This window comes from Battus philenor, unplaced genomic scaffold (assembly GCF_028537555.1).
Source record: "Battus philenor isolate CCGP_79_NKW_IND1 unplaced genomic scaffold, ilBatPhil1.0.hap1 SCAF_17, whole genome shotgun sequence".
NCBI lineage: Eukaryota > Metazoa > Arthropoda > Insecta > Lepidoptera > Papilionidae > Battus > Battus philenor.
Genome location: NW_027181679.1, coordinates 8943055 through 8968622, shown reverse-complemented (window position 1 = coordinate 8968622; position 25568 = coordinate 8943055). Strand labels below are relative to the sequence as shown.

Sequence of the window (25568 nt, the reverse complement as noted above, 5' to 3'; positions counted from 1 at the left end):
AGGAGAAGAATTGTTAAAATTTAATGTAAATATTAAGATTACAAGCACATTGAAATGAAACGTAATTATTTCTTTTTAATTATTTTAGTAGTGAGTTATCTGTGTAATAGTTCCTTCGAAAAATACGTTTATTTAAAATGTCTTGTGGCAAAACTACATATTAAAGTTAAGAGAAATGCGTGTTATTGCCCAATTGTTTTAAAAATAACCTTTCTTTTATTGTAAAAACCGTTATGATCCTATAATCATCGACTTTTAACGAATTGATTTTACTGATCGCGAGTCTTCCGTACGTCCCTCGATTAATACTACTTGCTTTGATGCGCCTGGAAGATACACCTGTGACATGGTAACAAAATCAAATTGTTCCACATTGACTATCATATTCAGTAAGTAGACCATTAAGTGTTTTTAATAGTGCGGTAATTATATCGAATTAATTATACTCGTCCAGTTGATAAATTTATCACACCATTTGGTTGGCGCAGCAAAGTAGTAAGGTTATCATTCAATACACACACACATGTTAGTATACTGGCTCGGTCAATACAATAATTTCTTATTCTCAGTATTTGATAAATTTATAATTGTAAAATAAGAAAGACACCCTGATTATTTATTATACCAATATATTTAACCACTATCTTATTTTTGTTTCGGATATTCATCAGAATTATAAAACATGATTGTCCCGGAATTAAATGTTTATATTAAAGTAATTTAGGAATCTTTATAGAGACAATACGGTTTATTGCTAAGCTCATTAATAATGTAACATGTTTAGTATGTTTATTATTACGATATGTTTTTTGGTCCGGGTTGGACAACATATATTTTTTGAGAATAAATTTTTAAATGAATATATGATCAGGAAATTTTATTTGTCGTTATTACAATAATTTTAGATAAATGTTTAACGATCGTAAATAAATATTACGTATTTTAATTTTACAAAAAATCTATTTATAAAACTTACTTACGCGACATTCAATTTGAATTATCGAAAACTACTTTTAAAGAAAACATTAAACTTTAATAATCACTATAGGTTTGAACTACTGCGTGTACTCGTATATATGCTTTTGCAAATGAATAATTTCGACGTATTAAATCACTTTACAGGTGCTAAACGACATAGTCTAATCGTATTATTTTAAATAAATACAAATAAATTTACATCATCCAGTAAAACTGGGTGCAGTTTTTAATGTTACGTTCAGCATTAGTAATACTTATCTAGTATTCACCCTATTCAGATTTTATCAAAAAAAAAAAAAAATTATAGATAGCACATCATTCTAATACATTCTAACACTATTCATTACGTTCTATTGAATGTATAAAATGCCTAGATCTCTTATTCTAGATAGGTTAGACTACCCAAAGATAAAATATAGAGTTGGATCTAGGAGAGACCACCGATATATTAGTGACATTGTCTTAATAGATTTTACTTTATGACTACAATTTGCAAACAATTTTGCTTATTAATTATACCAGAACAGTGCTTCTACTTGCGTATCTGTTATAATATTTTAGGACTCAAGCAAATTATTTATATAAAGATAATTTACTAAATGTTCATCAATAACTTTATAATAAAAAAATATATTACACAATGGGATCTACAAAGGTGTAATTCTTGAGGAAGGAAAATATGTTTCTCCGATATTTTATTTTTAACTAAACCTTATATGTTTATTTACGATATAAATTTTAAAATTTGAGCAAATTGACTGGAGTTAAAGTGATAGTGCGCTGGGTGCACAGCGCGCAGAACAGATGACCGCTAGCGCTTTTTTTCATTAAATCACCTGAAATCCTCTCCTGCCAAATGACCTTTTATATAAGGTAAATTATTTTTGCAATTAGCTTTTGTTTTACAATTTATGTCAGTATTTACTATTCTCTTATCTGTTCGATCGTTCAACGCGAGCTTGTTCATATATTCCTGCTTTACTTACTTATTTTTTACTAGGTTGCTTATAATCAATTTACTATTTATATATTACTAAATATTTGCTCGTGCTTATCTTCCCATTATTTTTATTTTATCTTTATTATAATCGATATTTACAATTTATATGCATGCCATCTATTACTCAAATACATGACAGTGAGGCACACAGTTCCGTTCCTCTCCTTAGTTCTTAATGTCTGTTTTCTATTTACAATCTTTGCTTATTCTATGTTTATATTCTAATACCATTACCTTGACCGCAGGGCTTATAGCTACTGGAGACTACGGATCGGCAAGCGCAGCGTAGGATGACTGACCAACTACAAGTTGGACAAATGACCTTTTCGTGACCTTGAGGTCGTCGGAAAGCCCTGGACACAGGCAGCTATCAAAAGGTCTTATTGGAAATCTAGAATCTATAGCGACCTATGCCCAGTAGTTCCCGTTCTACTGTCGAAATCATGATGACGACTCCTAGAATATTTTTTAATAAAAAGTTGTATGTTTGAACTTGTACAACTGAATATTTACTGTGTATGATAATATGATTCAGTATTTTATTAATAGCGTACTTCCCAGACTATTGAAACGTAACTCCGGCTATTGCCGCCTGTTAGAGTCACAAGGTTGCTGGAAAACTCACGTGGTTTGATCAGCTGATAAACTCTACCCTGGCGTTCTTCCAGATTGAAACGCTTAGACATGCTGAAAAAAATATCTGTCAGAATTTCAAACTTACGATTGGAGATGCACGTAGCCTCTACTTCTGAATTTAAGACATGACTAAATTAGATTATGCAGTGTTAGTACTAATTTAAATCTTTAACGATCTATTTATTTAATATAAATATAATTTTATGGCTATCGTGATAATTGATTTTTTTACTTTTGCATATAACAGTATCACGCATTTTAAGAACCATGATATCGTTTAGGTATTAAAAATTAAATACCTTTTTGTATAATCTAACGTAATTAGAACATAAAATCACAACAAAATAGCTCTATTATACGAGATCATTAAAATCATTTATATTCATCAATTTAAAAAAAAATTATGCCAGTTCATAACGTTCATGAATGTGTTAAGAAAATTCCTCTTTTCTTGAAATATCGTCAACTTACTCTGAATTAGCGCAATCCACGTTTTGGCGGAGCCAGCGCTTTATAAATTTCTTAGTCTTTACAAAAAGATATATTAACCGCGCCGTTTGATTTATTAATGAGAAATCATAAAATGATTAATAAAAAGAAATAAAAGATTTGAATTCCTATCTTGGGAGTAATACGTATTTACATTGAAGTCTGATGAGCTATGTACTATATTATAATATAATAATTATAATGTATCTTGTTCAACAAAATACATAAAATTGTATTATAAGGAAATCTTTCATGCGGCCTTACATCATATTTTGAACAATCGAATCAAAATTGATTTCAAAAAACTAAGCGAAAATTATTTTCATAGACTCGTATATATCATAAATAATAGTAAAAAGATCAACAGTGTTATCCCAACATTGGAATAGAGATCTTTGTCGGGACCATCTTCTTTACGTAACAAAAACTGTTATAAAATGAGTTCAAAGATAAATCACCTAGCGACTGACAATTTTAACAGAAGCAATAGGTCTGTATTTATCTCGCCAAGTATAATAGTTATCAGATTGACTTCGACACTTTGAAATCTTCAAGGATTACCTAGTTGGTAAAACCACTGATACGTAAAAATAGTTTTATTTAAAAAAATATTTTTTCTTTATATTACACTACACAATCGACTCACTAATCCAGTGATTCCCAAAGTGGTATATATCGACCCCTAGGGGTCTATGACAACCTGCAAGGGGTCTACGTCAGCAAAAAATATTTGGGGGTCCATGAAATGACAATGGGGGTCCACGATAGTAGATCTCAACACATACACTGATAGTACCTATTTACTTACATCATACTATCCTATAATATCAAAACATTTACATTATTTATAAAAGAACCTATGAAGTAAAAAAATTATTATATATGTTTATAAAATTGTGTAAGTTGTAGGATGTTGGTATTCGCTTTGTGATCGCAATTCATTTTGAACTAGTAAAACCTGAGAGTCGAAGTAGAGTAGAAGTAAGGGGTCTACCTAACACGGAAAAACATGGTAAAGGGTCTACGACACAAAAAAGTATGGGGAACTCTGCACTAATCTAACCGCGTTGTTAATGTAATGAATTATTTAATAATCATCACTTTTTCTAAATTATAATAGTAAAATATTCAATTCGTTATGAGTAACGTATTATAAAACCATGGCTTTTCTAAATTGCGTTAAGGATTAGTTTATTTGTGATAAGGGACTATTTTTCGAGTTTTGTTTTTCGTTTTTATTCAAACCTGCAATCGGCCCCCCACCAATCACCCATAATCTGTTGTATGTACTTATTGCTCTTTATTTGGCACAGCATTCCATCAAGCGCTGAAAGACCTTACCTTAACCTAAAAGTTCTACTAAGAGTAGTAGAACTTTTAGGTTAAGGTAATATGAAGGATTTTGTAGTTAACGATAAAACTTCGGAATGAATTCTCCTCCAATTTTATACTTCTACTATTATATTGTTAAGGACATTGTAAAATTATCCATATAATTAACATATATCCATACAATAAAAAACCGACAGAGTACGCTGTGGCGTCCTCTCAGACCAGATCAGATCATGGGGAGTTTGGAACTCTCGTCGTTTTAAGTTCAATGATGTTATTATAGGAAATTTAGAGAATTTAATCTACCAAATGGAGTTCTAGTGATTCTTCTTATGACGCATACAAGTGGTCACTTGGTCAATAAATAGGCAAGGTTTATAGTGTTGAGATTATGCTGTTATATATCTCACTAATAATATATATGCTTCTATGCTAACTTATTCATTCTTCTAAAATTGAATTCACTACAAATATAACAAAAAAACACAATTTCTTAAAAATGTAACAGTATAAATATATTGTGTTCGAGACTTAATTAAAATATTTTTTTTTATTTGCAATACCAAGATCTGATGTTTACATCACTTGTATTTGAACAAAGCCAAAAAAAAAACGGTTCAGGTTGATACTGGTATAGGTATATAGCAAATCAAAACTAGATAACCAAGATGAAAATAAATATTATTTAATATTAACCGTAAACAGGTTTACTCTGTAACTTACATGAAATCTTCTAAGTCGACGACATTAGTGTATTGACAGGGTTGACCCCCGATGTCGTAACACATCGAGTTGTAGTCCCACTGTAGGCCTTGACAGGGAACGTTTATTAGCGGCATTGCGTACTCTGCCGATTGTTGTACTAGACTATCATAACTCCGGGGGGTATTTGCACTCACAAAATAGTTACTATTATGGTTGGACATTTTTGTATAGGGATCGCAATAAACACCATAATTACAGATATCGTCTGACGGCTGCTTCAACCGCTGGAATGCCATCGGACACTGCGCACTCCATCGAGTGTCTTCATAGCTTCCGACCACGGGACACTGGACAGGGAGACCAGCCCCGTTCACCCACATATTCGCGTCCGTTAAACTACAGTTCTAACAATAAAGTATACCATCTGACTACATTATCCATCAGCGACTGATAGCGATAGATGTTCTTATCTCAAACAGCAATACGAAGCGTGGTTGCGAAAAACTCGATTATATTTATAAGATAGTGAACAGTATTATTTTTGCCCCTGAACAGCATACATTGTAGATTGTCGTTGCCGTGAATTGATAAAGACAAAATCCCAAAATTAAATCGATCATAAGACAACGTTTCTATACGCACCAATAGATAAATAACATTTACAAAAATATATTCTTTAAGATTGATTTTTTGTTTTATTGAAATCGAAAATACTTGTGTCGCCGGCTACTTTCAAAAGCGAAAATCTAGGAAACCGTAAAGGAATTAGGACAATTTGTATAAAACGAAATTAAACTATTGTGATAGGTGACGTCAATTTAATAGCCACACGTTTTTTGGCGGTAAATGTTTGTGTGACTACGAACAGAAGATAAACGGTGTTGGATAACGTTGGATGAAGGTTGCTTACTATCGGTTCTACCGGAAATCTATCAGGAAAGCCTAAGTCCAAAAGTGTACATACTACGTCTAAAATGATCATGACGATAAGGAATTAGATAATGTCCTACTGATGGAATGACGATAATGTTGCAGAGGGGTATGTGCAATAGGCCACTTAAAGGTCACCACAGTAAATATCAATGTAATTCATCGGTGTAAAGTAAGCGTGACGTTGAGCAGTTTTTGACTCTTATTAGGTTAGAACAGGCTTTGCTGGATTACAATAAAAAACAATTCGCAAGTCAATCGCCTAATGAAAACGGTTATAGCTTGAAGCACCGTATCCTATGGCGCGCGCGAACTGAAATTCCCCGCAACCCGAATGCCAACTCTAGCCAATGAAAATAAAGTGTATTGTCGGTGTATATCCGTGACCTGGTTTGACGGGCAACGTTATTACTGAAACTAGTTAATGGAGCCGTACTATCCTATTTCAAGATTTCAATTACATTCATTGTAATAAGCAAAACCTATATAACCAGGTGACTACTGAACCCGTAACTTCACGGTGCAAAAAGTCTATAGAGAAACCTCATTAATCAAACAGTCATTTAGCAAATTTTTATCTACTTTTATAGTACTTCATTAAGATAAAATTTATCAAATATATACATTACGGTTTCATTTGATACATAATACATATGTTTGAAAAAGTTGTCAAGGTATTAATAACCAAGCACCTAGAAATTGTTTAGCATTTTGTCAGTATGTAATATTGAATTACTGGTATTATATTAAAATATTGTTTACGAACCAAATAGGGCTTCGTATAACGATGTTTCTTCGGATGACATGAGTTATTACATCATATTCTTTAATAGCGCTATTATTGTAAAATATCCAATCATTCAAGCGTTTTCTGTTAAAAAAAAATCCTGAGGAAAATTACTGACTGACGGGTATCGTCATTGCAGCTTATAGATGCCTACTGTAAGAAATAAAGTCTCCCCTAAAGATGTCTTGTAAATGGGCCTCGCTATTGGCAGCCTCACGCACTCCCCTATCGTATTTATGGGACAGGGCATTACAATCTTATTTATATTATATAATATCCCTAATTAATATAATAGGGGGACCGGAAAGTAATATCGTTTCTGGCGACTTATTTTCCAGAAAAACTAATACATTTTTCACACCGGCATTAAAATTTGTATAGTAGACGGCAAAAGGTTGTTGATAACGAAGGTAATTATATTTTTGACTAGAAATAAAAACTTGTTGAAAATGTAGTCTTGTGAATTTAACTTAAGAAAGCGACTTTACTTTCCGGTTCCTCTGATACATATATATCATATTTTATATACACATTTTATTACAATTAATCCATTTTTGTTTATTTTGTTTACTTTCTGTTTTAATTATTTTATTTTTACTTACTTCACATTACTGTTTTACTATTCCTTCTATTCCTTTAATATCTTACCCAACCTGTAATATTTTCACCTTTATTCCTATTAATTACCTCCTCAACTATCTCTGCAACATTTAATAAACGCAGGCCTGTCTTCGTCACTGTTTGTCAGTGAAGCGATGCTGTACTGTAAGGAGTTCAGAATCGCATGGCAGCACGGGGGTTGACGATCGCAAATTGTCTGTGAGCAGTATAGTAGTATTCCTATACAATTAATGCACAAAGTGTAAATAATATAAGACTGTATTCCGGGAATCGAAACCGCGACCTACGACCGCAAGATTCAGTCCTCTACCGCTGAGCTACCACCGCTCAACATGGGTATGGTACATTAGTAAATTCTCAGTTATTGTTACTACCAAATTATCAACATGTTTTCAAAATAAAAACACCTTTAAGGAACATTTATTAAGCCAACTGTCGGTGTTTTTAACGGAGATATAGAACAATAATAAATAATAATAATTACTCTATTTGTTACAAAAAAAATTTCATTATTTAGTTATTATTGATACCTTGTTTCATTAACGTTTAAATATAAGCTAACATAAGGCCCGGGCAATATGCTCCTACATAGACCAACATACGAGTATTTAATTTTATACTACATTATATTATACTAAACAAATATAAACATATTGTTATACTGTTATGTGCCTATTTACAAAAGATAAAATAAATATCCACTGGAAAATTGTACTGTATTAAAAAATATACGTAATACAGAAATCCTGTTAACATTGAGAGAGTTCAAACACCTTTCGAATAATCGTTCATATTGGGCGTAGTTTACACTCACACGCAGGTTCTTGTTTAATCAATTTTAAAACTTTAATTGGTCTCGTTACAAGTAGTAATTTGAGGTAAGAAAGACGCCAATAATGAGTAATAATCCAGAACTAATCACAAATAACCTTATACAAACATATATTTTTTTACATAAACAAAAACGTGGGTAATCTTCAAGTACAATAATTATAGAAGAATCCATTTTACACAAACTTTAAAAATGATAATATTATTTGTTCAGTTAGACGAAGTAAAATAATTCCGACCACATGCAATAAACTTAAATATAAGTTGCAACGTCATTAAAATAATTATCTGTTCTCGAATATTCTATACTTTGTTATGGACATGTTATTGTGAACTTGTTACATAAGAAGCAAAGCTACCTAATATAGATAAAAGTTTTTGTTTTGTTCAATTCTAAAAGCATAATTAATTTTGTCGTCGTTTCGTCCCTTAGAACCCCACTGTATAGGCATCCCCTAAAAATATCTATGGGGGGATATACCATCGTCAAGCTTGGCAGGCGGGTCGGGGATTGTGGGTGTGTAGTCATGGTGCGCCCAGGACGTTGCTGCCAATATTCTGGCAACTTGTTTGTAAGCAGTTGCAATCCCTATAATTAATTTATAAAGTGTGTTTATATAAGATTGTTTCCCAGGAATTGAACCCGCGACCTAAGATAACAAGTCTGTCCACCCTACCGCTGGGTTACCACTGCTCAATAATGTTTGCCTAAAAAAATGTATGAATTACGTTAGAGAAATATAACCATACAAAAATTATTAGATGCTTCATTTAGATAATTGAACAAAGATTTTGGCCGCTGAAGTAAAATTATCAATTATTATAACATACACAATTTGTTTTACATACTCTAAACTAATACTACTAATGTAGTATCATTATTGGAACACTGATAAAGACAACGATCTACAAATTAGATTTCAGCTGATCTTGGCTGTGTCTTACTCTATAATCAGATGTGAGAAACCAAATGATTATACATATCATCGCGGTACAGTATTTGACTGTACCGCGATGATATGTATTATATTCGTTCATCAATTGGCTCTATAAAAGATTTGCACAGTAACAATTACTTGTAATGTTACTGAAATACCGCAGTTTTAGGTGATCAATGCGAAAAAACTGGAACCATTCCGTGAAACGCTATGGATTTACGCGATGTTTTTTAATTCTTTTTTTTTTTGAAAGTCGTACTTTTATTTTTGAATGTAATGATAACATTTATTACCCATATAGGAAAAAAAAACAGGACTGCCAAGACGCCTAGATGTTATAATTGAAGGGGCTAATGACCTCACGTCGCCATTATGTTTCGAATACGCAAACCACGTGCGTTACTGCGAAATAAACGAGGAAAATCATTTACACGAAATACATTATACGTAAAACGTTAACTTCAGGAATTTTTTTAGTTAATCGAAATTTATAAAAATAGTATAAATATATTGAAAGATCGCTTCTAAGTTCAAAACCTTTACAGAGTGAACATATAACTCATTAGGTGTCAATTAATACAAATATATAATATATAACACAATGATAATATAATAAGACCGAAAAACCGTATTCTAAATTCGAACTATAACCATATTAAAATTATTTAACAGAATAAACGTTTTTATATTTTAGAGTGATCACTTTATACAAGGATAGTTGAAAATAGTAGTAAAAGCTAAGAAGGTTTTTGATAAATAACATTTTACATTCATCTCTTTAAAGCCTTTACACCTATAACCCACCAGCCTGTATACATAGAAACATTCAGTATAACAACAAGATGAACTAAGCATTAACTTGGAAGCGATAAATAGACCTTGACTGATGGAGATTGTAACATTATAGAACAGTTTATACACGTGTATACTGTAAGAGCATACTACCAATACTCAGTTATCAAAATTAATTATATTTATATAATTGAATCCCTAATATTACACTCAGTCACGCTATAATTTAAATAAGTTTTCTTATACATTGTACATTCTGTAAAAATTACAGTTACCAGTTCCGCTTGCATTTTCAATGTCCGTCAATAAATGGAAAGGGCAGTCGTTGAATGTTTGTGAAATCAATCTTGCAAATACATTTTTTTCCACTAGGCCTTTCTTTAACTGTTTCAAAGTTGAAAAAGCATTAACATTGTTTAATTACGCATCAAATTTATTTACTAACAATGATATGTATCAAAAAGTTAACAATATTAAAATAAACAATATATTTTTGTTCGTTGCCGGCAATCTCTCAACATGAATTATTACTTTTAAATCAATAAATATATTAATAAATTTTGTTTGAACTGCTGTACCACTCCTTAGGAAATCGCGGCGAGATAGGGGTGAAGGTTAAAAAGAGCATAAGCGTCGATGATAGACTGACGGAATACTCCGATATTCTACCCAGTCTCGCCGCGCCTTACAAGCGCGCGGCTCGGTACAGCAATTTCACTGAAACATGTTGCATTGGAATGTCTCAAAATAATATTTCAAATACAGTCAAACTAATATATACAAATGGTCTTGGTTCATCTATTTTAATACCAATAATCTTCTATGACGCAAATAGTCTGTCCTTACAGGACGAGAACACGTTAATAGCAGAAGCTAGTAATAAAATGAAAAATTGCCCTCTCGTTGAATGATGGCGTCAGAGACAGGAGTAACTACGCAATGAAAACATTACGTTCAATTGTTGCTACTCTGCGTTAGACTCAGTTATGTAACCTTTATTGTTAAGCGAACGATACGTTATTAAAATGGTGAATCGGGTATTCTTTAAAAGGATACCATAGAACGTTATACATTTAAATGTTTGTTTTTTTTACAAATGTAATATTTAAAGTTTGTAGAAATTCATAAAACATGCATCGATGTCTCACAAAACCAGCCAACGATACCGGTTCCGAATTAATCATGTTTGTAATATCTTACATGTGCATTCGGTTGATACTAAATTGATTTAATCTTATTTTCAAACCTATAAACTCCTCTGAACGTTGAAAGCGCTTATAAGGCAATAACCAAATTTTTGGGCTTTGTCAATTATCTATAATTGTAATTAATATTCTAAAGCTGTTTTGGTGTATAAAAGGAAAGAATATAAATACAGAAGAAAATAAAGACAATTATTTTATGATGTACTTGGAGCGTCTGTTTGTAATATTAAAGTGACCTCTATTTTCTACATATGAATATATATATACGATACATTTACCAATATTACACTTTTTCACTTCATATTTTTCTGTCAGTCTGTTCCGTCTAATCTCTGAATTGGCAGAACCGATTTTGATGGGACTTATACTGGCAGGTAGTTGATATAATAAGGATTAACTTAAGTAGTACTTTCATTTTTCAAAAATTTTTAAACGAGAAAAATCAAAATTTTTTTTTGCAAATTCCTCGCGGACGAACTTGCGAGCACAAGTAGAACACAATAAAATAAAAATATGATCGTTTTTTTACACAATTATGTCTAATTTTTAATAATTATTAATAATTTTACACTCTTAGTCCACATACAGAGTTATTAGGAATAGATGTAAAAGTTTTAGAATTACTAAGAATAGATGTAAAAGCTGTAACTCCTTTACATGCTATCAATTAATGTAATAGACCATAATCAGAAAATCGATCGTATAAGATATTTAACATTAATATTAATAGTAATTATTTGGATTGCTACTACTACTACATATTAAAATTAATTATTGTTTAATGCCTGTCACTGCAAACTTTGTACAGTTAGAAATAATAATTGACTTGTCGCATTTTAATAGAAAAATGAATCAATATGACATTTTTCAGTGTGATCACATTATATACGGTGATTGGAAATACGTCTTAAATCTTTAAATGGTTGAATGTATAGCCTTATTTGTCAAATATACACTTACCTCTTCAAAGCTTCTATTATCTAGTCACCCTGCAAATACCACAATAAAATAATTCGAGTTATATAAATGTAAACACATGTTATTGATTGCCTCGCCAATAATTTTTTTCTGAACATTTTACATAATTTACTCTATGTAAATTCCCATTTTAATATCACAACTTAAAATTTAGAACTTATTATTTAAATGTCTAAAAAAATAACAAAATTAAAATAAGATCACGGTCAACGACTATTTCATTATGATGTTTTTGGAAAACAAATGTTTGTCTCTAATATTCTATAATTTGAATCGAGTCGTTCGTTTATCTCATTCTTGTTTTGATAAAAAAGTGAGTAATCCACGGCATCCGCTTGAAATTGGAAAAGTTGTTAGACAAAGGTTGTCACAACCTCTCTCAAAATATGAATAAACGTGGATGTGCTTTGAAAGCACAAAACAATGAATTTAGAACATCTAAAGATTTCCACCTATTGACTCATTATAATGTCTTTGGTATCATAATAGATAACCTTGTGGAGCAAAGCAGGTCACATTACGAGATTTCACCTGCAAAGGGGTTCAGAGGGTCTTCGTTAATTAAACGCATATACGTATATGTGTCCATATACATGTGTGTATATAAATATACACACATATATATATATATATATATATATATATATATATATATATATATATATGTGTGTGTGTGTGTGTGTGTAAAAATGGATTTTCTGAAATTGCATTCACAAAACACATCGCGACAGGCAAACCGGAAGGGCGAAAGCATATATAACGTAAATGCAAATCCAATTGTTTATCAAAATTGTTCCAGAAGTCGACCGCCGATAGCCCTCACGCTGACAGCGATATCGCGAATACGTCAATAAAATAAATAGTGCATCTCTTTAGCTTTTGAAAGATAAATGTTGTTTTCGTCCCAATGACATTGTCATATCCTTCTGTTGTAACCGTAATAAATAGTTTGAAAAATGCAAAATAAAGAATCAATGCAATCAAATTTACCATTTCAATAAATAGCATATTTTCATATTCATATATCTTAGTATGTAGTAATAATACATTTACTGTTTCTTTGCACAGATTACAGCCACATGTTTTTTTTGTTATCTACCGATTTTTAAAGAATTTTATTTATTTATGTTTACCATTTCCAAGTTCTTCGTTCAATGGGCTATGCTTAGGATTTTTTTAAAGATCGAATCAGGAATGAGATCTGTAGACGAACGAATGAAACGTGGAACACAGCCGCTGGGGCTTAAAGGTTCTGGATACTGGGAAGTGAAGCTCAAGTCGTCAACACAAGACGACGTTGTTAAAGTCATCGTAAGATGCCACATGTAGGCTACTTATATTCGGTTATATTGAAATTTATAATTAGAAAGCTCTACTGAATTTTTTCAGTTTGTTGTAGTTACAGAAGTTTTTAAATTAATTCAAATTGTCATTGAATGGTTTTAATAAAAATATGAATAATGTTAAAAATTTTCGAAAAAGGCTGCGTTAATAACGAACACCGATAAATAGCGTCTTTAAAAAAGATATGTTTTATAAAAAACATTTACACATTGTATATGTTCATAGACAAAACTTGTTATATGTAAATAATATTTAATATGCAAATTGTTATTAGTTCATGATTGTAACACAAGCGGATATTTTGACGTTTAAATGAACGAGGTATCTACTACGTAGATAAAACACGTACCTGTTTTCAAACTAGATAGAGATAACGGTACCGGCACGGCTGCGGCAGTGCGAGGCCTTGAAAATAACTATTATGCGTTGCAGGCTACATATTTATTTTCGTCTGCTTTATTACCCTTTAACATGTACCCTGAATTTAGTCTCTTTCCTTATAACATTTTTTTAAAATAGTGATAGACGGTTTCAATCGTTACAAACAGAAATCTATAAATTTTGTCAGGATACTTGTGTGTATTTGAATAAAAACTAAGAACTTTCTGTGTTATTCTTTTAATAGTAATATAATTTCTTCGTAACAACATATATTTATTTATTGATTGACTTTTTTACAGGTTGTGTAAAGGCGGACTTAATGCCGTATAGACATACTCTACCAATCAGCTCAAAATCGGCAAAAGAAATAGAACAGAATATATTTTACCCGGGTCTAATGATAGTCTAACCCAACAAGAGTTAGCAACCTTAAAAGCCATTCAAAAAGTTCGTATTGAAGGTGGCAGGGTAGTGGTGCATATCCTAGTTCGAAAACCCTTGGACATCTGAACAATTGATAAATTATATCTTACTTAAGACATTATAAATAAAAAAAATTGTATGATTATGAATTATTTTCAGGAGGGGCCTAGCTTTCGAGAGTTAATACTTTTTTAATCGCAATAAAAAGGAGTTAAGTATAGTGACGTTTTCAGGTGTCGTAAAAACGGCACCTAGGTACTTGGCATAAAAACAGTGCACTGTGACCAAAAGCCCGTAGGTGCGGCATATGTAAGCTCTCCATTAGGTGGACCGGTCATAGTTAAGGCCGCGGGTAGTCGCTGGATGCAGATGATGAACCCTTATGTTTGTGATCTTTAAGGGTGGCCTATGCCTTGCAGTGAGTGAGTATCTGCTGACATTACAGCGCATTACATACGAGCCACATTGCAAACGCAGCAAATTGAATTGCAAGATAATAATATGTCTAACGCCCGCCATGTTGGATACGTGTTATTATTGTGTCGGTCCACAAATTATGCGCATGAATTTGAAACGAACGGAAAATGTTTTTCCACTCGATTTGAATTGCACAGCAGCAAGTTACCGTATCATTGAATTGACTAACAAATTACTACTATGTATAAGGAAAGATCAATTTTATTTGTATCTATTTTCAGTAAATAATCCAAAGATATTATTTAATATTTACGTTACCCTTATGATTGTTTATTTATTATGAAATTATTTTTTGTAGTTATTTGTGAAACATTCCAAAAAGGATACCACGTAATTTTTTTAATTCATATATGTATATATTTGTAAGTTAGCCTAGAAAATAGACTTCAGGTCTAATTTAAGACTTTTTTAAACTGTACAGGGTGATGGGCTTATTGGTGTAAAAACTTCTAAGGGTAAGTAGTACAGGCTTTTATACCTTTTATCTAATTACCCTGCATAGTTATTTTTTTCGAATTCTGGTCTTCGCTTGAAATATATATAATAAACAATTCTTTTGTTACAAAGGATTTATTTAAAATATAAAAGCGAATATTATAAAGGTCCACTCCACACTTTTTAACTATATAACGTTCTTTGAAACAAACAAAACATTGCGACCATCAAATTGTAAAACTACGTGTTTTTATAAAAGAAAAAGGCTCTTCGACACATCGATTTAAATGATCTAATGACGTCAAATGCATCTTTTATTTAAAAAAAAAGATGTTTCTGGAGCAAAGTGTTGATCTTGCTTGAACACTTACCCAATTGAATAAATTTATATTCAGTCTTAAAATTTATATTCACGCCTGTCGCAATAATAAAAAAACATATGTATGTAAATTACATTATATATTTGCGAACAGACGATCAAGTTTAAAAGTCATTGGTATACTGGACGAAGGCCGCTTCCTACAGGTCCTGTAGGAAATCTATGGGAAAAGCCTGTGTGCAGCAGAGAACGTCCTATCGCTGAAAAGATATGTGTAATTATTTTTACGTACTCACGTACGTTTTCACTAATTTCTACGTTACTGGGGGGGCATGAATACATGAATACATTTAAAGAGTATATATGTGAAATGTATACAATAATTTTTAGAAACATTATTTAAATAGATTGTTTGATTTTTGACTTGCATTATTTGTATTTGTAATGTCGCACGAAAAATTTGTTTTTAAAATCATCAATATACATTTTAAGTTTGGTCTTCAAAAAAGGACACGGTGATTATCTAAAATGATCTGTAGCATCATTGACGATGATTGAGCGTTTCTCTACCGTGCCTTGAATTAATTGTATCTAGCTATCAAAAGGTTTAAGCGCCGCGGTCAAGGCGAGTTGTTACGGATCATTTTTTACAATGTCAAAAGCGTATAATTTTAAATATATCACATTATTTTTATAGTATGTATATAGACTGAAATATAAGACGTGCTAATTCACTACCTATTTTTAAGAAAATGGTTAAGAACTGTTTATTAGATCTATGATTATTTATCTGTTAATTCATTTCTTCTTCTTCCTGTTTCTTTATTCTTTCTGAGGCAAGTGCGATCCAAATCAGTTTGATATTTTTTTATTTATTACTATGTTACATTTATAATATGTATTATACCTTATTTATTATAAATTTTTATGTTACATACAAATGTGTGTACGTCTATATATGTTTATGTACATTTGTTTGTATATATGTCCACCACCATTATTTGTGCTCCTTCCTTTTCCACATTATGTTCGTCTATAAGATATGCTTCATGTGATAAGACCACCCATTGTACTTTTTTGTATATTATTGTGAAACTATTTAAATGTATCCTTATGTGTACAATAAAGAATATATAAATAAATATTACAGATCATACAAACTTGCTGGTATTCCATTAATTAACGTACATAGTATGTATCAAGTACATATGCAGTGGATAATGTTTAAAAACATCAAGTACAAAAAGAAATTTACTTCTACATCTAACTTTAACAGACGGTTTATCAATACAGTAGAGATTGTTTAATTAATATCCTTGATTTAGTCATTCACTATTTTTCATTTTAGTTCCCTTTCAGTATTTTCATTTACCTGATATAGCCCAGAAGATGAGAATGCACCAGTGTACCTTTGTATACATACATTGTACTAAATATATATAATGATTCTTGTAGACAACAGTTTCCTATTTCAGTTAGAAGCCTTTGTGTATAGAATACAAAGAAATTTTTTTTTTGTGTTTAAAAAAATTCAACTAACTTCTGCTATTAGGTATAACAAATGGAAATTTTTCAAAATAAATAATTATTATAATAAAGTGATGTTTACATAAATCTCTAGTTGAGTAGCTAAATTATGGAGCAATGTCGCAAATTATATATTGTTGGCTCAGGGATGGCATGTGATGCAAGTCACAAGATCTGGGTGTTACGAGTTGAAATTTATGTGTCACTATGCTAATTGGTATATTTTAAATTAACCTATGACTTCATCAATCATGTGCTATTTAATAAGAAAAATTGTTATCCAACTATTAACATTCCTATACATATTTACTAGATGTTATAAATAAGTCACAGGAGGTTTTTATGAATTAAATGGGTATTTGTTTAACCACTGGCATGCTTAAGAAAAAATAGGCAATAAGTCTTAGCTAATAACAATTTGTTGTATAAATAATAAATTTTAATTATGACACACAACTTTCAATAAAAATTGGCTTCGGAAATACAAGTAGGAGAGATTTAAAGAATACATTGAGTCTAAGCCATTTTTTTAAATTATTACTTGTTGGGAGCTGCAATTAAAAACGTATGTATAAAATAATATAAAAAGGGATTATGAAAATAACCAAAATTTAATTATTGAAAACATTAAAAACACAAAGTATATGAATTGAATTTTAATTTCATATTAAAATACATTTATTTCCCTTTTTTGGGTAATTCTTTAAAATTGAGTGAATTATTTGTGACTGAAATAATTCCTTCAGATTCTGGTTAGATCATACAACTGTTTCAACATTTGTAAATATAGTATTTTAAAAATATTGACACATAAACCCAGATACTCTTTTTTACCAAATTTATCAAGAGATACAAATAATCCTCAATGAGACTCTTGTATGTCTCATGTGGCTCACGAGTGGCAAGTGACTCCACCCTCCCTCACCCATGCCATATTGCTTAAAAAACTATATTACAATAAATCAGGTTTTACTAAACCTTTTTCAAGGTTACTTCAATGTGATTTACTGCATGAGATTGGATGTGAATTATATTGAAGTAATAAAACTGTGTATTGTGTTTTATGAAGCAATAAATTTTATTGTAATTTTAAAATTAGAACAATCAAAAACATTATTATTTTGAAATTAATTGCACTACTACATTTTCAATACAGGTTCACATTTATAAATTCAAACCCATAGCAGAATTTAAATCCTTTTTATCTCTATACTCTAAGGGGGTGGACATAAGTTGTAAATTGATTTATTAAAGAATAATGTGTATATTACATGTTTTACTGAAAACTTATTGTCGGTATCAAAATTTAAGTAACAGTGTAAAATATATGATAAATTATCATTAAATTTGAATAACACATAAATGAAGATGAAAAAACAATTGTTTAACAATTTGATATTAGTAGCATTAATTAACTTTAAAATTTAATATATAAACAATACTAGAAGTGAATTTAGTGCCACAGGAAATTCTCTCTAAATTCATGTTTAAAAATTTTAAATTTTACAAGTAAAATTTTATTTAACTTTTAAAATGTAAAAAAACTTATAAATTATTCTTAAGTGGCAATTTTATCTATGACTCAGTTGTTTTTGCCATACCTATGTTATCTACATTAAAGGTTGCCATGTAAGCAGATCATATAACATTCATATTAGCATTGTATTTCTAAAGTAATGTGTGTTTCCGTTGGTACTAGACATTTATATTTGGACACTTGCTTTCTATTATAACAAACCAATATTTTCAACCTTAACCAGAGTTACTGAGGCACAAAGGCAGTACCATTGAAACTTTATTAGCAATAAATTAATTAACATTCATGTAGTTTTAACCACAGGCATCATTAGTTGGCCATGGGGTTTAATCCTATAGAAGTCCATCACCATTTTGCTGTCTCTGCAGTACAAGGATATCTTATGTAGATTTTCTCTTAAAAAATATAAAGGTCATACAATGAGTGAAAAAAATGTCTGAAGCTAATATCTCTCTTTTTCTTGCTATCTCTGTAATGCTCTTTCATATGTTTTTCATTCTTATTATATTTTCTATAATCTTTTTCTATTTTTCTATCTAGTTAGAAGTCTTAGTCCCATCAAAGTAAGAAATTTTCTTATGTTCTATTCAAATGCATTTGTATATTTTCTTGTATTAAGGTTTCAATGAAAATATGTATATCCTATTAACAACGCAATTAAAGTTATCTAGCACATGTACATAAATTTTATAAAATTGCAAAAAAAATATGAATACATAGAATTTCAAAGAACACTTTCTCATTACACACTTAAAGTAATCTTTGAATAGTACTAAAAAATAAAGAAGTGTGTGAGTGAAAAACAAGAAACAAAACACAAACACAATCATGACTTTTGAAATATTAAAATAACTACATAATCACTTCAAATATTAATCAGAACAAAACATGAAACAATTATATACATCTAATGGCCTATGTAAGACTTAATTTGTTGTAATTTTAAATTGGAATACATTATTATTTTTTTAGAAATCAGCTTGTGATTTATATTTCTATACCATCTTTACAGTCATTCATTTTTTAAATGATGTGGCTTCATGCTGATTAGAAGATTTGTCAAAAAATTACACCTTAAAAAAGGTTAACAAATGTCAAAAGTTAATTAATTAATGAAGATTTAATTATGACCTAAGGTTGATAAAACTAATTCTTCTGGTTCTTATCAATGTAAAAGTAATATATTTTCTACACAAAAGCATTTATGTAATAAAAACTGTCAGTTCATTGGTGATATGAAGTATTATGCTTTGATAATTTATGCACATCATACGCAATCAAACGCATTTAACACGTCAAACTTTTCAATTCCATGCACACCTATCCCATGCTTTAAAAACAGAAGGTCCAAAAAATTAAACACTTAAAAACCACATGTAAATATATTGTTTGTATTACAATCATGTGGATTGAACGTCAAAGAGAAAGTCAAAAGTGGGGATTTGGCACCTAATGAGTACAAGGAAAAAACATTTATAGGGTTAGCCTGAAATAAAGAAGTGTAAACAAATAAATCATATTAATACATCGTTCTCATTCAATGTAATAACTCACCTCCTTTTCTGGTTTACAGGTTTAGGAGACATTTCAGATTTTAACATAATGTCACTATTATGAAACTTCGCGATATGAGCACAATCTTAGAACACTGCCAAGGAGAGTATCATATCGCTATTCACGACTTATTTATTATGTTGTTTTTTATTTAACGTTCACAAAGTAGTTACACAGATCACAATTTAGGTCATCTTACAATGCACTACACAAACAAAATACACTTTGTTGTCGTGAACTTGCACAGTGGTATTTAGTAGAAACTCGAGCTCTAGCGGACGGATCTTATTCAAGTGCTGCCACACTACGACACAAAAATAGCAATTAGAAGAAATTAAAATAATAAATATTAAGTGCTAAAATATTCCAGTAACAAGCCTATCTAAACAAAAAATATTTTTGTTAGTAGTTTAAATTGTTACAAAACATTTAATTAAAAATTTTATTTTGACTAGAAACACTGTATACTAAAGATTGTATACAAAACTACATTGTTATCTATCGAGATATAAATAGGAAGGCAAATCTTTTGAAAACTGCTAGAATTTTTTTAAACATTAAATACATTTCTCTACTTAGAGATCAATCATAAAAGATCAAAAATATATAAACATAAAAGATTGGTGTAGTTTCTTATTTATACTTTTAAATAAAAAACTTTACCAACATTTAAATAAAAAAATAACGATTATTTCATTGTTTATAACAATTCTTTGTTTTTATTTACACTATTGTTCCTTTGTACATAATACTTGAGTATTTTGAAATTAAAATTGCCGTCTTTATTTTTCTTATATTATTAGTAGTCTTATATTATTAGTACATAATCTTATTATGTGATGTTTTAAAAATTTATATCATGTTTTAGAAAATGTATTAAAAGTTAGTAGTAAATTGTCAGCAATAACTTTTTGGCTGTGAAATATATAATTTAATTATAATAGTGTTATTTTCATAAATTTATATTTATATTATTATGCAAATTGATTGCATACTTCAAATAAAGATAAAAAATATATTTTAACACCTAAAATTTCGTGGATATGTTCATTATTATAGTTATTATTATTTAATTTTCAACTGTACTACCAGAAAATAGATTTTTTGTTATTGAAAGTGAAGCTAGTATTATTTAAAAGAAAATTGTACAGACGAGATCAAATATGATAAGTTTCATAAAATTAGTGTTTGGTAGCATTAAAGATTTACTTTGTATAAAAATTATCTTGTTCACTCAATTTTATGGCTTATTTATAAACAAAACGATAGCATTCCATTTTAAAGTTTCTATAAATATTTATAGCGCTTAAAACAACATATTTACTAGCAATTAAGCTGCCCGCCTTAGTGGCGCCTTTGTTTAAACGAGTGATAAACGAACATTGGGATAAGTAATAGATACTAATTGCTTAGTGGAATTGTTAATTAAAGTTTGAAATAGCTTAATGGGAACAAGCTGTACTATTATAAATTGCTTATAGTACTTATTCTTGTTTGTATCAAACGAATTCTTGAAATTTCTTACCCATTTTTATTTTGACTGAATATTTACATTTAAAGAACAAAACAAAATTGTACAACGCCATCTAGTTACCTTTAAATAAGCTTTTGTGACTTGAGTCAGCACAGGTATGTACACTACTTTCCGAACGAAGGTAGAGCTTGGCCCAATTGGCCGTTCTGAGTAGCTATTAGTGAGTTGCTGTCCCTATAGTTTATCCTCTGCGACTATTAGAGGCCACGCGGTGTATGCATCGGTGGAAGAGCTGTGCTCGTAATTCTCTGTCGAATTATGTTCGTCGGTCAAGTCATAGATCAAATCCGCTTCCGTGGGCTGCGCAGGGTATTTATGAGGGCTCGCTCTCTTGGTATCCATGGTCTCTGAGTAACTTTGGATAGTTCGTTGCTCTTGTTAAGGCCGACAAGAAAGGAACTCTAAGTTACGGCACGTTTTTACTTGGGAGGAGAAAAAAGTATGTTTCGCCCTAGAGAAGAGACAGCTTGCTTGGATCGCTGGTACAGTTGCGGATGTTTGAAAGTGTTCAAGGGACTCAAGGAACATAAGGAAGGTTAGATTCTACTCTACATCAAACAAAAAAAGTACACCGAATTGTTGCTTCAATTACTAGACTACTGTGAAGTTTTTACTAAGGGGCAAACCTATTTTTCTCTTTGATTTTTTAAAATTGTTTATCCTTTTCAGGAGTAGGTAGTCGGCCGGAACTTCTTCTCAACAGCCGAGTAAAAACAACGTTAATAACAACCGACAACAGATATACGTTTAGGTAATACCGCCCGACGTCTGTAGCTAGTTGTGAATATTTTTAAAAACTTTTTGCTCGTGAATTCTGGGTCTGTGACGCGTTACAGCTTCATCGAACTCAGGATTTGAGCTGAAATAGTTTCTACAGCTTCATCTTTTAGCGTCGATAATGCAGTATATTAATGAATGACGCACAGGTCTATGGGAACGCTTTTGTACAAATTCTCTCTATCAACCTCTATCCTTTTGCCGAGTAAAGGTTACCTAAGAATGTTCCGAAATTCCATCCACAAGAGGGCTTAAAGACCTTTCGTTAAAAATGCGTTCATTTAAACTTCTTTAAATAACACGTTAAAAATGACTGTTATTCATTCAACAAAATTACGTCTACAAAATGCAATGTGAGCCACGCGAAAATGGCTGTGTACAGCCAATTCCAGTATAAATCACAAAGAAAAATAATTGGTTTCCTAATATGTTAAAAATGATGCTGTTTGTTACAACAGGTTCCATAGCATTTATCTGTTGGTTCTAAGAAACAGTTATTTGTAAGGCACGCAGGAAAAACATAAATCAGAGGACCGTAATCTTATAACAATCGTAAGACTTTTAGAGTTCAGATCGTTTCAGTAAATGATCTAATTAATCTTGTCTTAACACGATATCAAAAATATTTTAATCAAGCCCTTTTTTATCTTCTTAGATTATTTTAACAACAGCCAAAGATTTATTAACGCATTACGTATTATGAACAATAAAATATTGAGCTAATAAATCGTCATAAGGTTAAAGTCGAATGGGAACTTGACGCTGCTGATCTTCATCTTTGTCATTGCATTACATGTTTTTACTTATCATATTAATAAAATATAAACATTACATGCACATTCCAAGAACTCCATATTAATTTCTGGAATATATGTTAATAATAATTTTTGTTATATAAAATGTATTTAACTTCAATTTTAAAATGTTTTTGTGGTAAAGCCAAATAAATCCTCGGGTAATTAATAATGAATATTAAAACTAATTACTGGTAGAAAATGCCTTCGGCATAAAGTTCGCCGTTATGCATATATTGCTTAAGAAGCGTTAGAATAAATAAATAAATGTTGAAATTTTTTTTACTATACAGGGTTTATAATGTAATAACACAATTTTTTCTTTTTCAAGAGAATATATATTTATTCTCGCTGCTATATGAAACATGGATTATTACTGAAAGTTTGGAGTATGTTATGGTTACGCAAGCAGTTTGCGTTTTTTGATCAAACCAACCCGTAAGTCAAAATCCTTTTTTTTCGTCATATCAGTCGTAGGACATCCAGCAGTGGATATACATTGGCCTTCTTCCTAGATTTCTAATAATACCGATAGAAAGAGGCTTGCACCAAATGTTTTCCGTGGATCTTAACAAGGTAATTGCACTTGCTGATCCCGAAAAGTCATTTAAAGATTTTAACGAAACTTATTTAATTATTCTCCGAATGATTAAAAATGGCTTTTGGATCGACATCTTCAAAAATATCCCGCCTGCCATATTAAAATAGCAAATATTTATTTGACGTATACATTGCAAAACCCTTTTGCTAGGCGCTTATTATTTTTTGTCGAAACGGGTACAGTTTCTAAATAGTATTATCGTAATGAATTACATGTTCAAACTTCTTATTAAATTGGGAAACGAAAAACTTTTTCGTAAACATTTATTCTACAGACCTTATACGTGATGTTTTATTACGCCTTTAATTACGTACCTACGCCTAATCGATAAATGCGTTGACTGATCTGTTATAGATTACAATAAGCAATTTTGTTCCTCACTTTTAACCTGTGGAATTAGTGTTAACCCTAACTATTTGTATTTCACTTTATCGCCTCCGAGATTAAACAGAATATACATAACTTAAATATAAGAATCCAATCTCTGATGATGTTTTTTAACGTACACTGTCTTTAACTGTTTAACATCTTCCCCCATCGACATTAACTCATAAGACAACTTTCCGAGAAGAATTTATATACAATTCGACGTAGTTAACGATTTTTAAACTTTTGTATTAATATGATGTTGCGTGACAGTATGTATAGTGATCACAATAAAAAAATCGATCGACTATGTTTTGGTTTTTATGTCATTCTTGTCTTGACGTACGCAAGTAATAAACTATAATTGACTCTAAGTTTAATACAAAATGAATAAATAAATAAGAATCGTAATATCATCTGTTACCGTATTTTCTAGATTTTATTTGATATCTAATTCTATGGTCGAATAGTTATATACGTAAACGAGTAACAGCTTTTTATAAGAAATCTATTTTTAGCCGCGTGTTATATGATCTAATATTTTTACACTGTAGTATGTATACCATAGTATAAAAAACTCTATTCTAATCAAAATAATGGTTTTTAATAATACATCTAAACCATGCCGATGCTTTGCTAGCTTTTGAAATATGAAATCTTGTGGAGAATTGCGTTTACGTTTGTCACCATAGATGGCGTTAAGAGTGGAAAATTCCATTAATTATCTGTAAGTGCGTAAAAAATCCTGGCATCAATATTTTCCATCTAGATAACCTTTTGCAAATGAGATATGTAGGACTTTCATGTCATCTTATGTTTCAATTGACAGAGTAAATTTTTTTTTATGTCTAAACGTGATGACAAACCCATTTTTAACATTGGACAGGTGTGGGCGAATCGTAACGCTTGTCAACAGACGTCTTATGTTGTCTTCTGAATAATAAATTCTTATATATTTAATGGAATCAGGCGTTACCATGCGGAAGTCCTTCCTAAGTAAGGAAAGGACCAATATTTAGCCACTTCCGCGCCGATGTTGTTTTTTTATGTTACACCGATTAGTGCCAAACATAGAGTGAGCTCACTCTGTATTTGGCTGGTTATAACTCCTGAAGATGCCCCATGGAGGGGTGAAACACGTCTTGTGTGATTTAACGGTGGCAGTCGTGTAATTCGCATTGTTTGCCGCATACGCATTTATTAGCGGGCGGTGCACTTTGTTGCACGACTACCACTGCATGTGCGGAAGTGGCTAAATATTAGACCTTTTCTTACTT

The 25568-nt window shown here is 30.8% G+C and overlaps 1 protein-coding gene across 3 annotated transcripts in view; it reads right to left on the bottom strand.

Moving 5' to 3' along the window:
- Positions 1 to 20495, bottom strand: part of LOC137919990 (hypoxia-inducible factor 1-alpha-like) — a 102874-nt gene extending 82379 nt beyond the window's left edge. The window contains exon 1 of one of the 3 annotated variants that reach the window (XM_068763227.1): positions 20220 to 20495. In XM_068763227.1, the coding sequence (XP_068619328.1) occupies positions 20220 to 20266 (47 nt within the window). In that variant the 5' untranslated portion in view covers positions 20267 to 20495. Of the gene's footprint in view, positions 1 to 5158; positions 5546 to 20219 lie in introns of those variants that run through there. The other 2 variants (XM_068763224.1, XM_068763225.1) reach the window with 2 other exon arrangements.
- Between the last annotated feature and the right edge of the window lie 5073 nt (positions 20496 to 25568).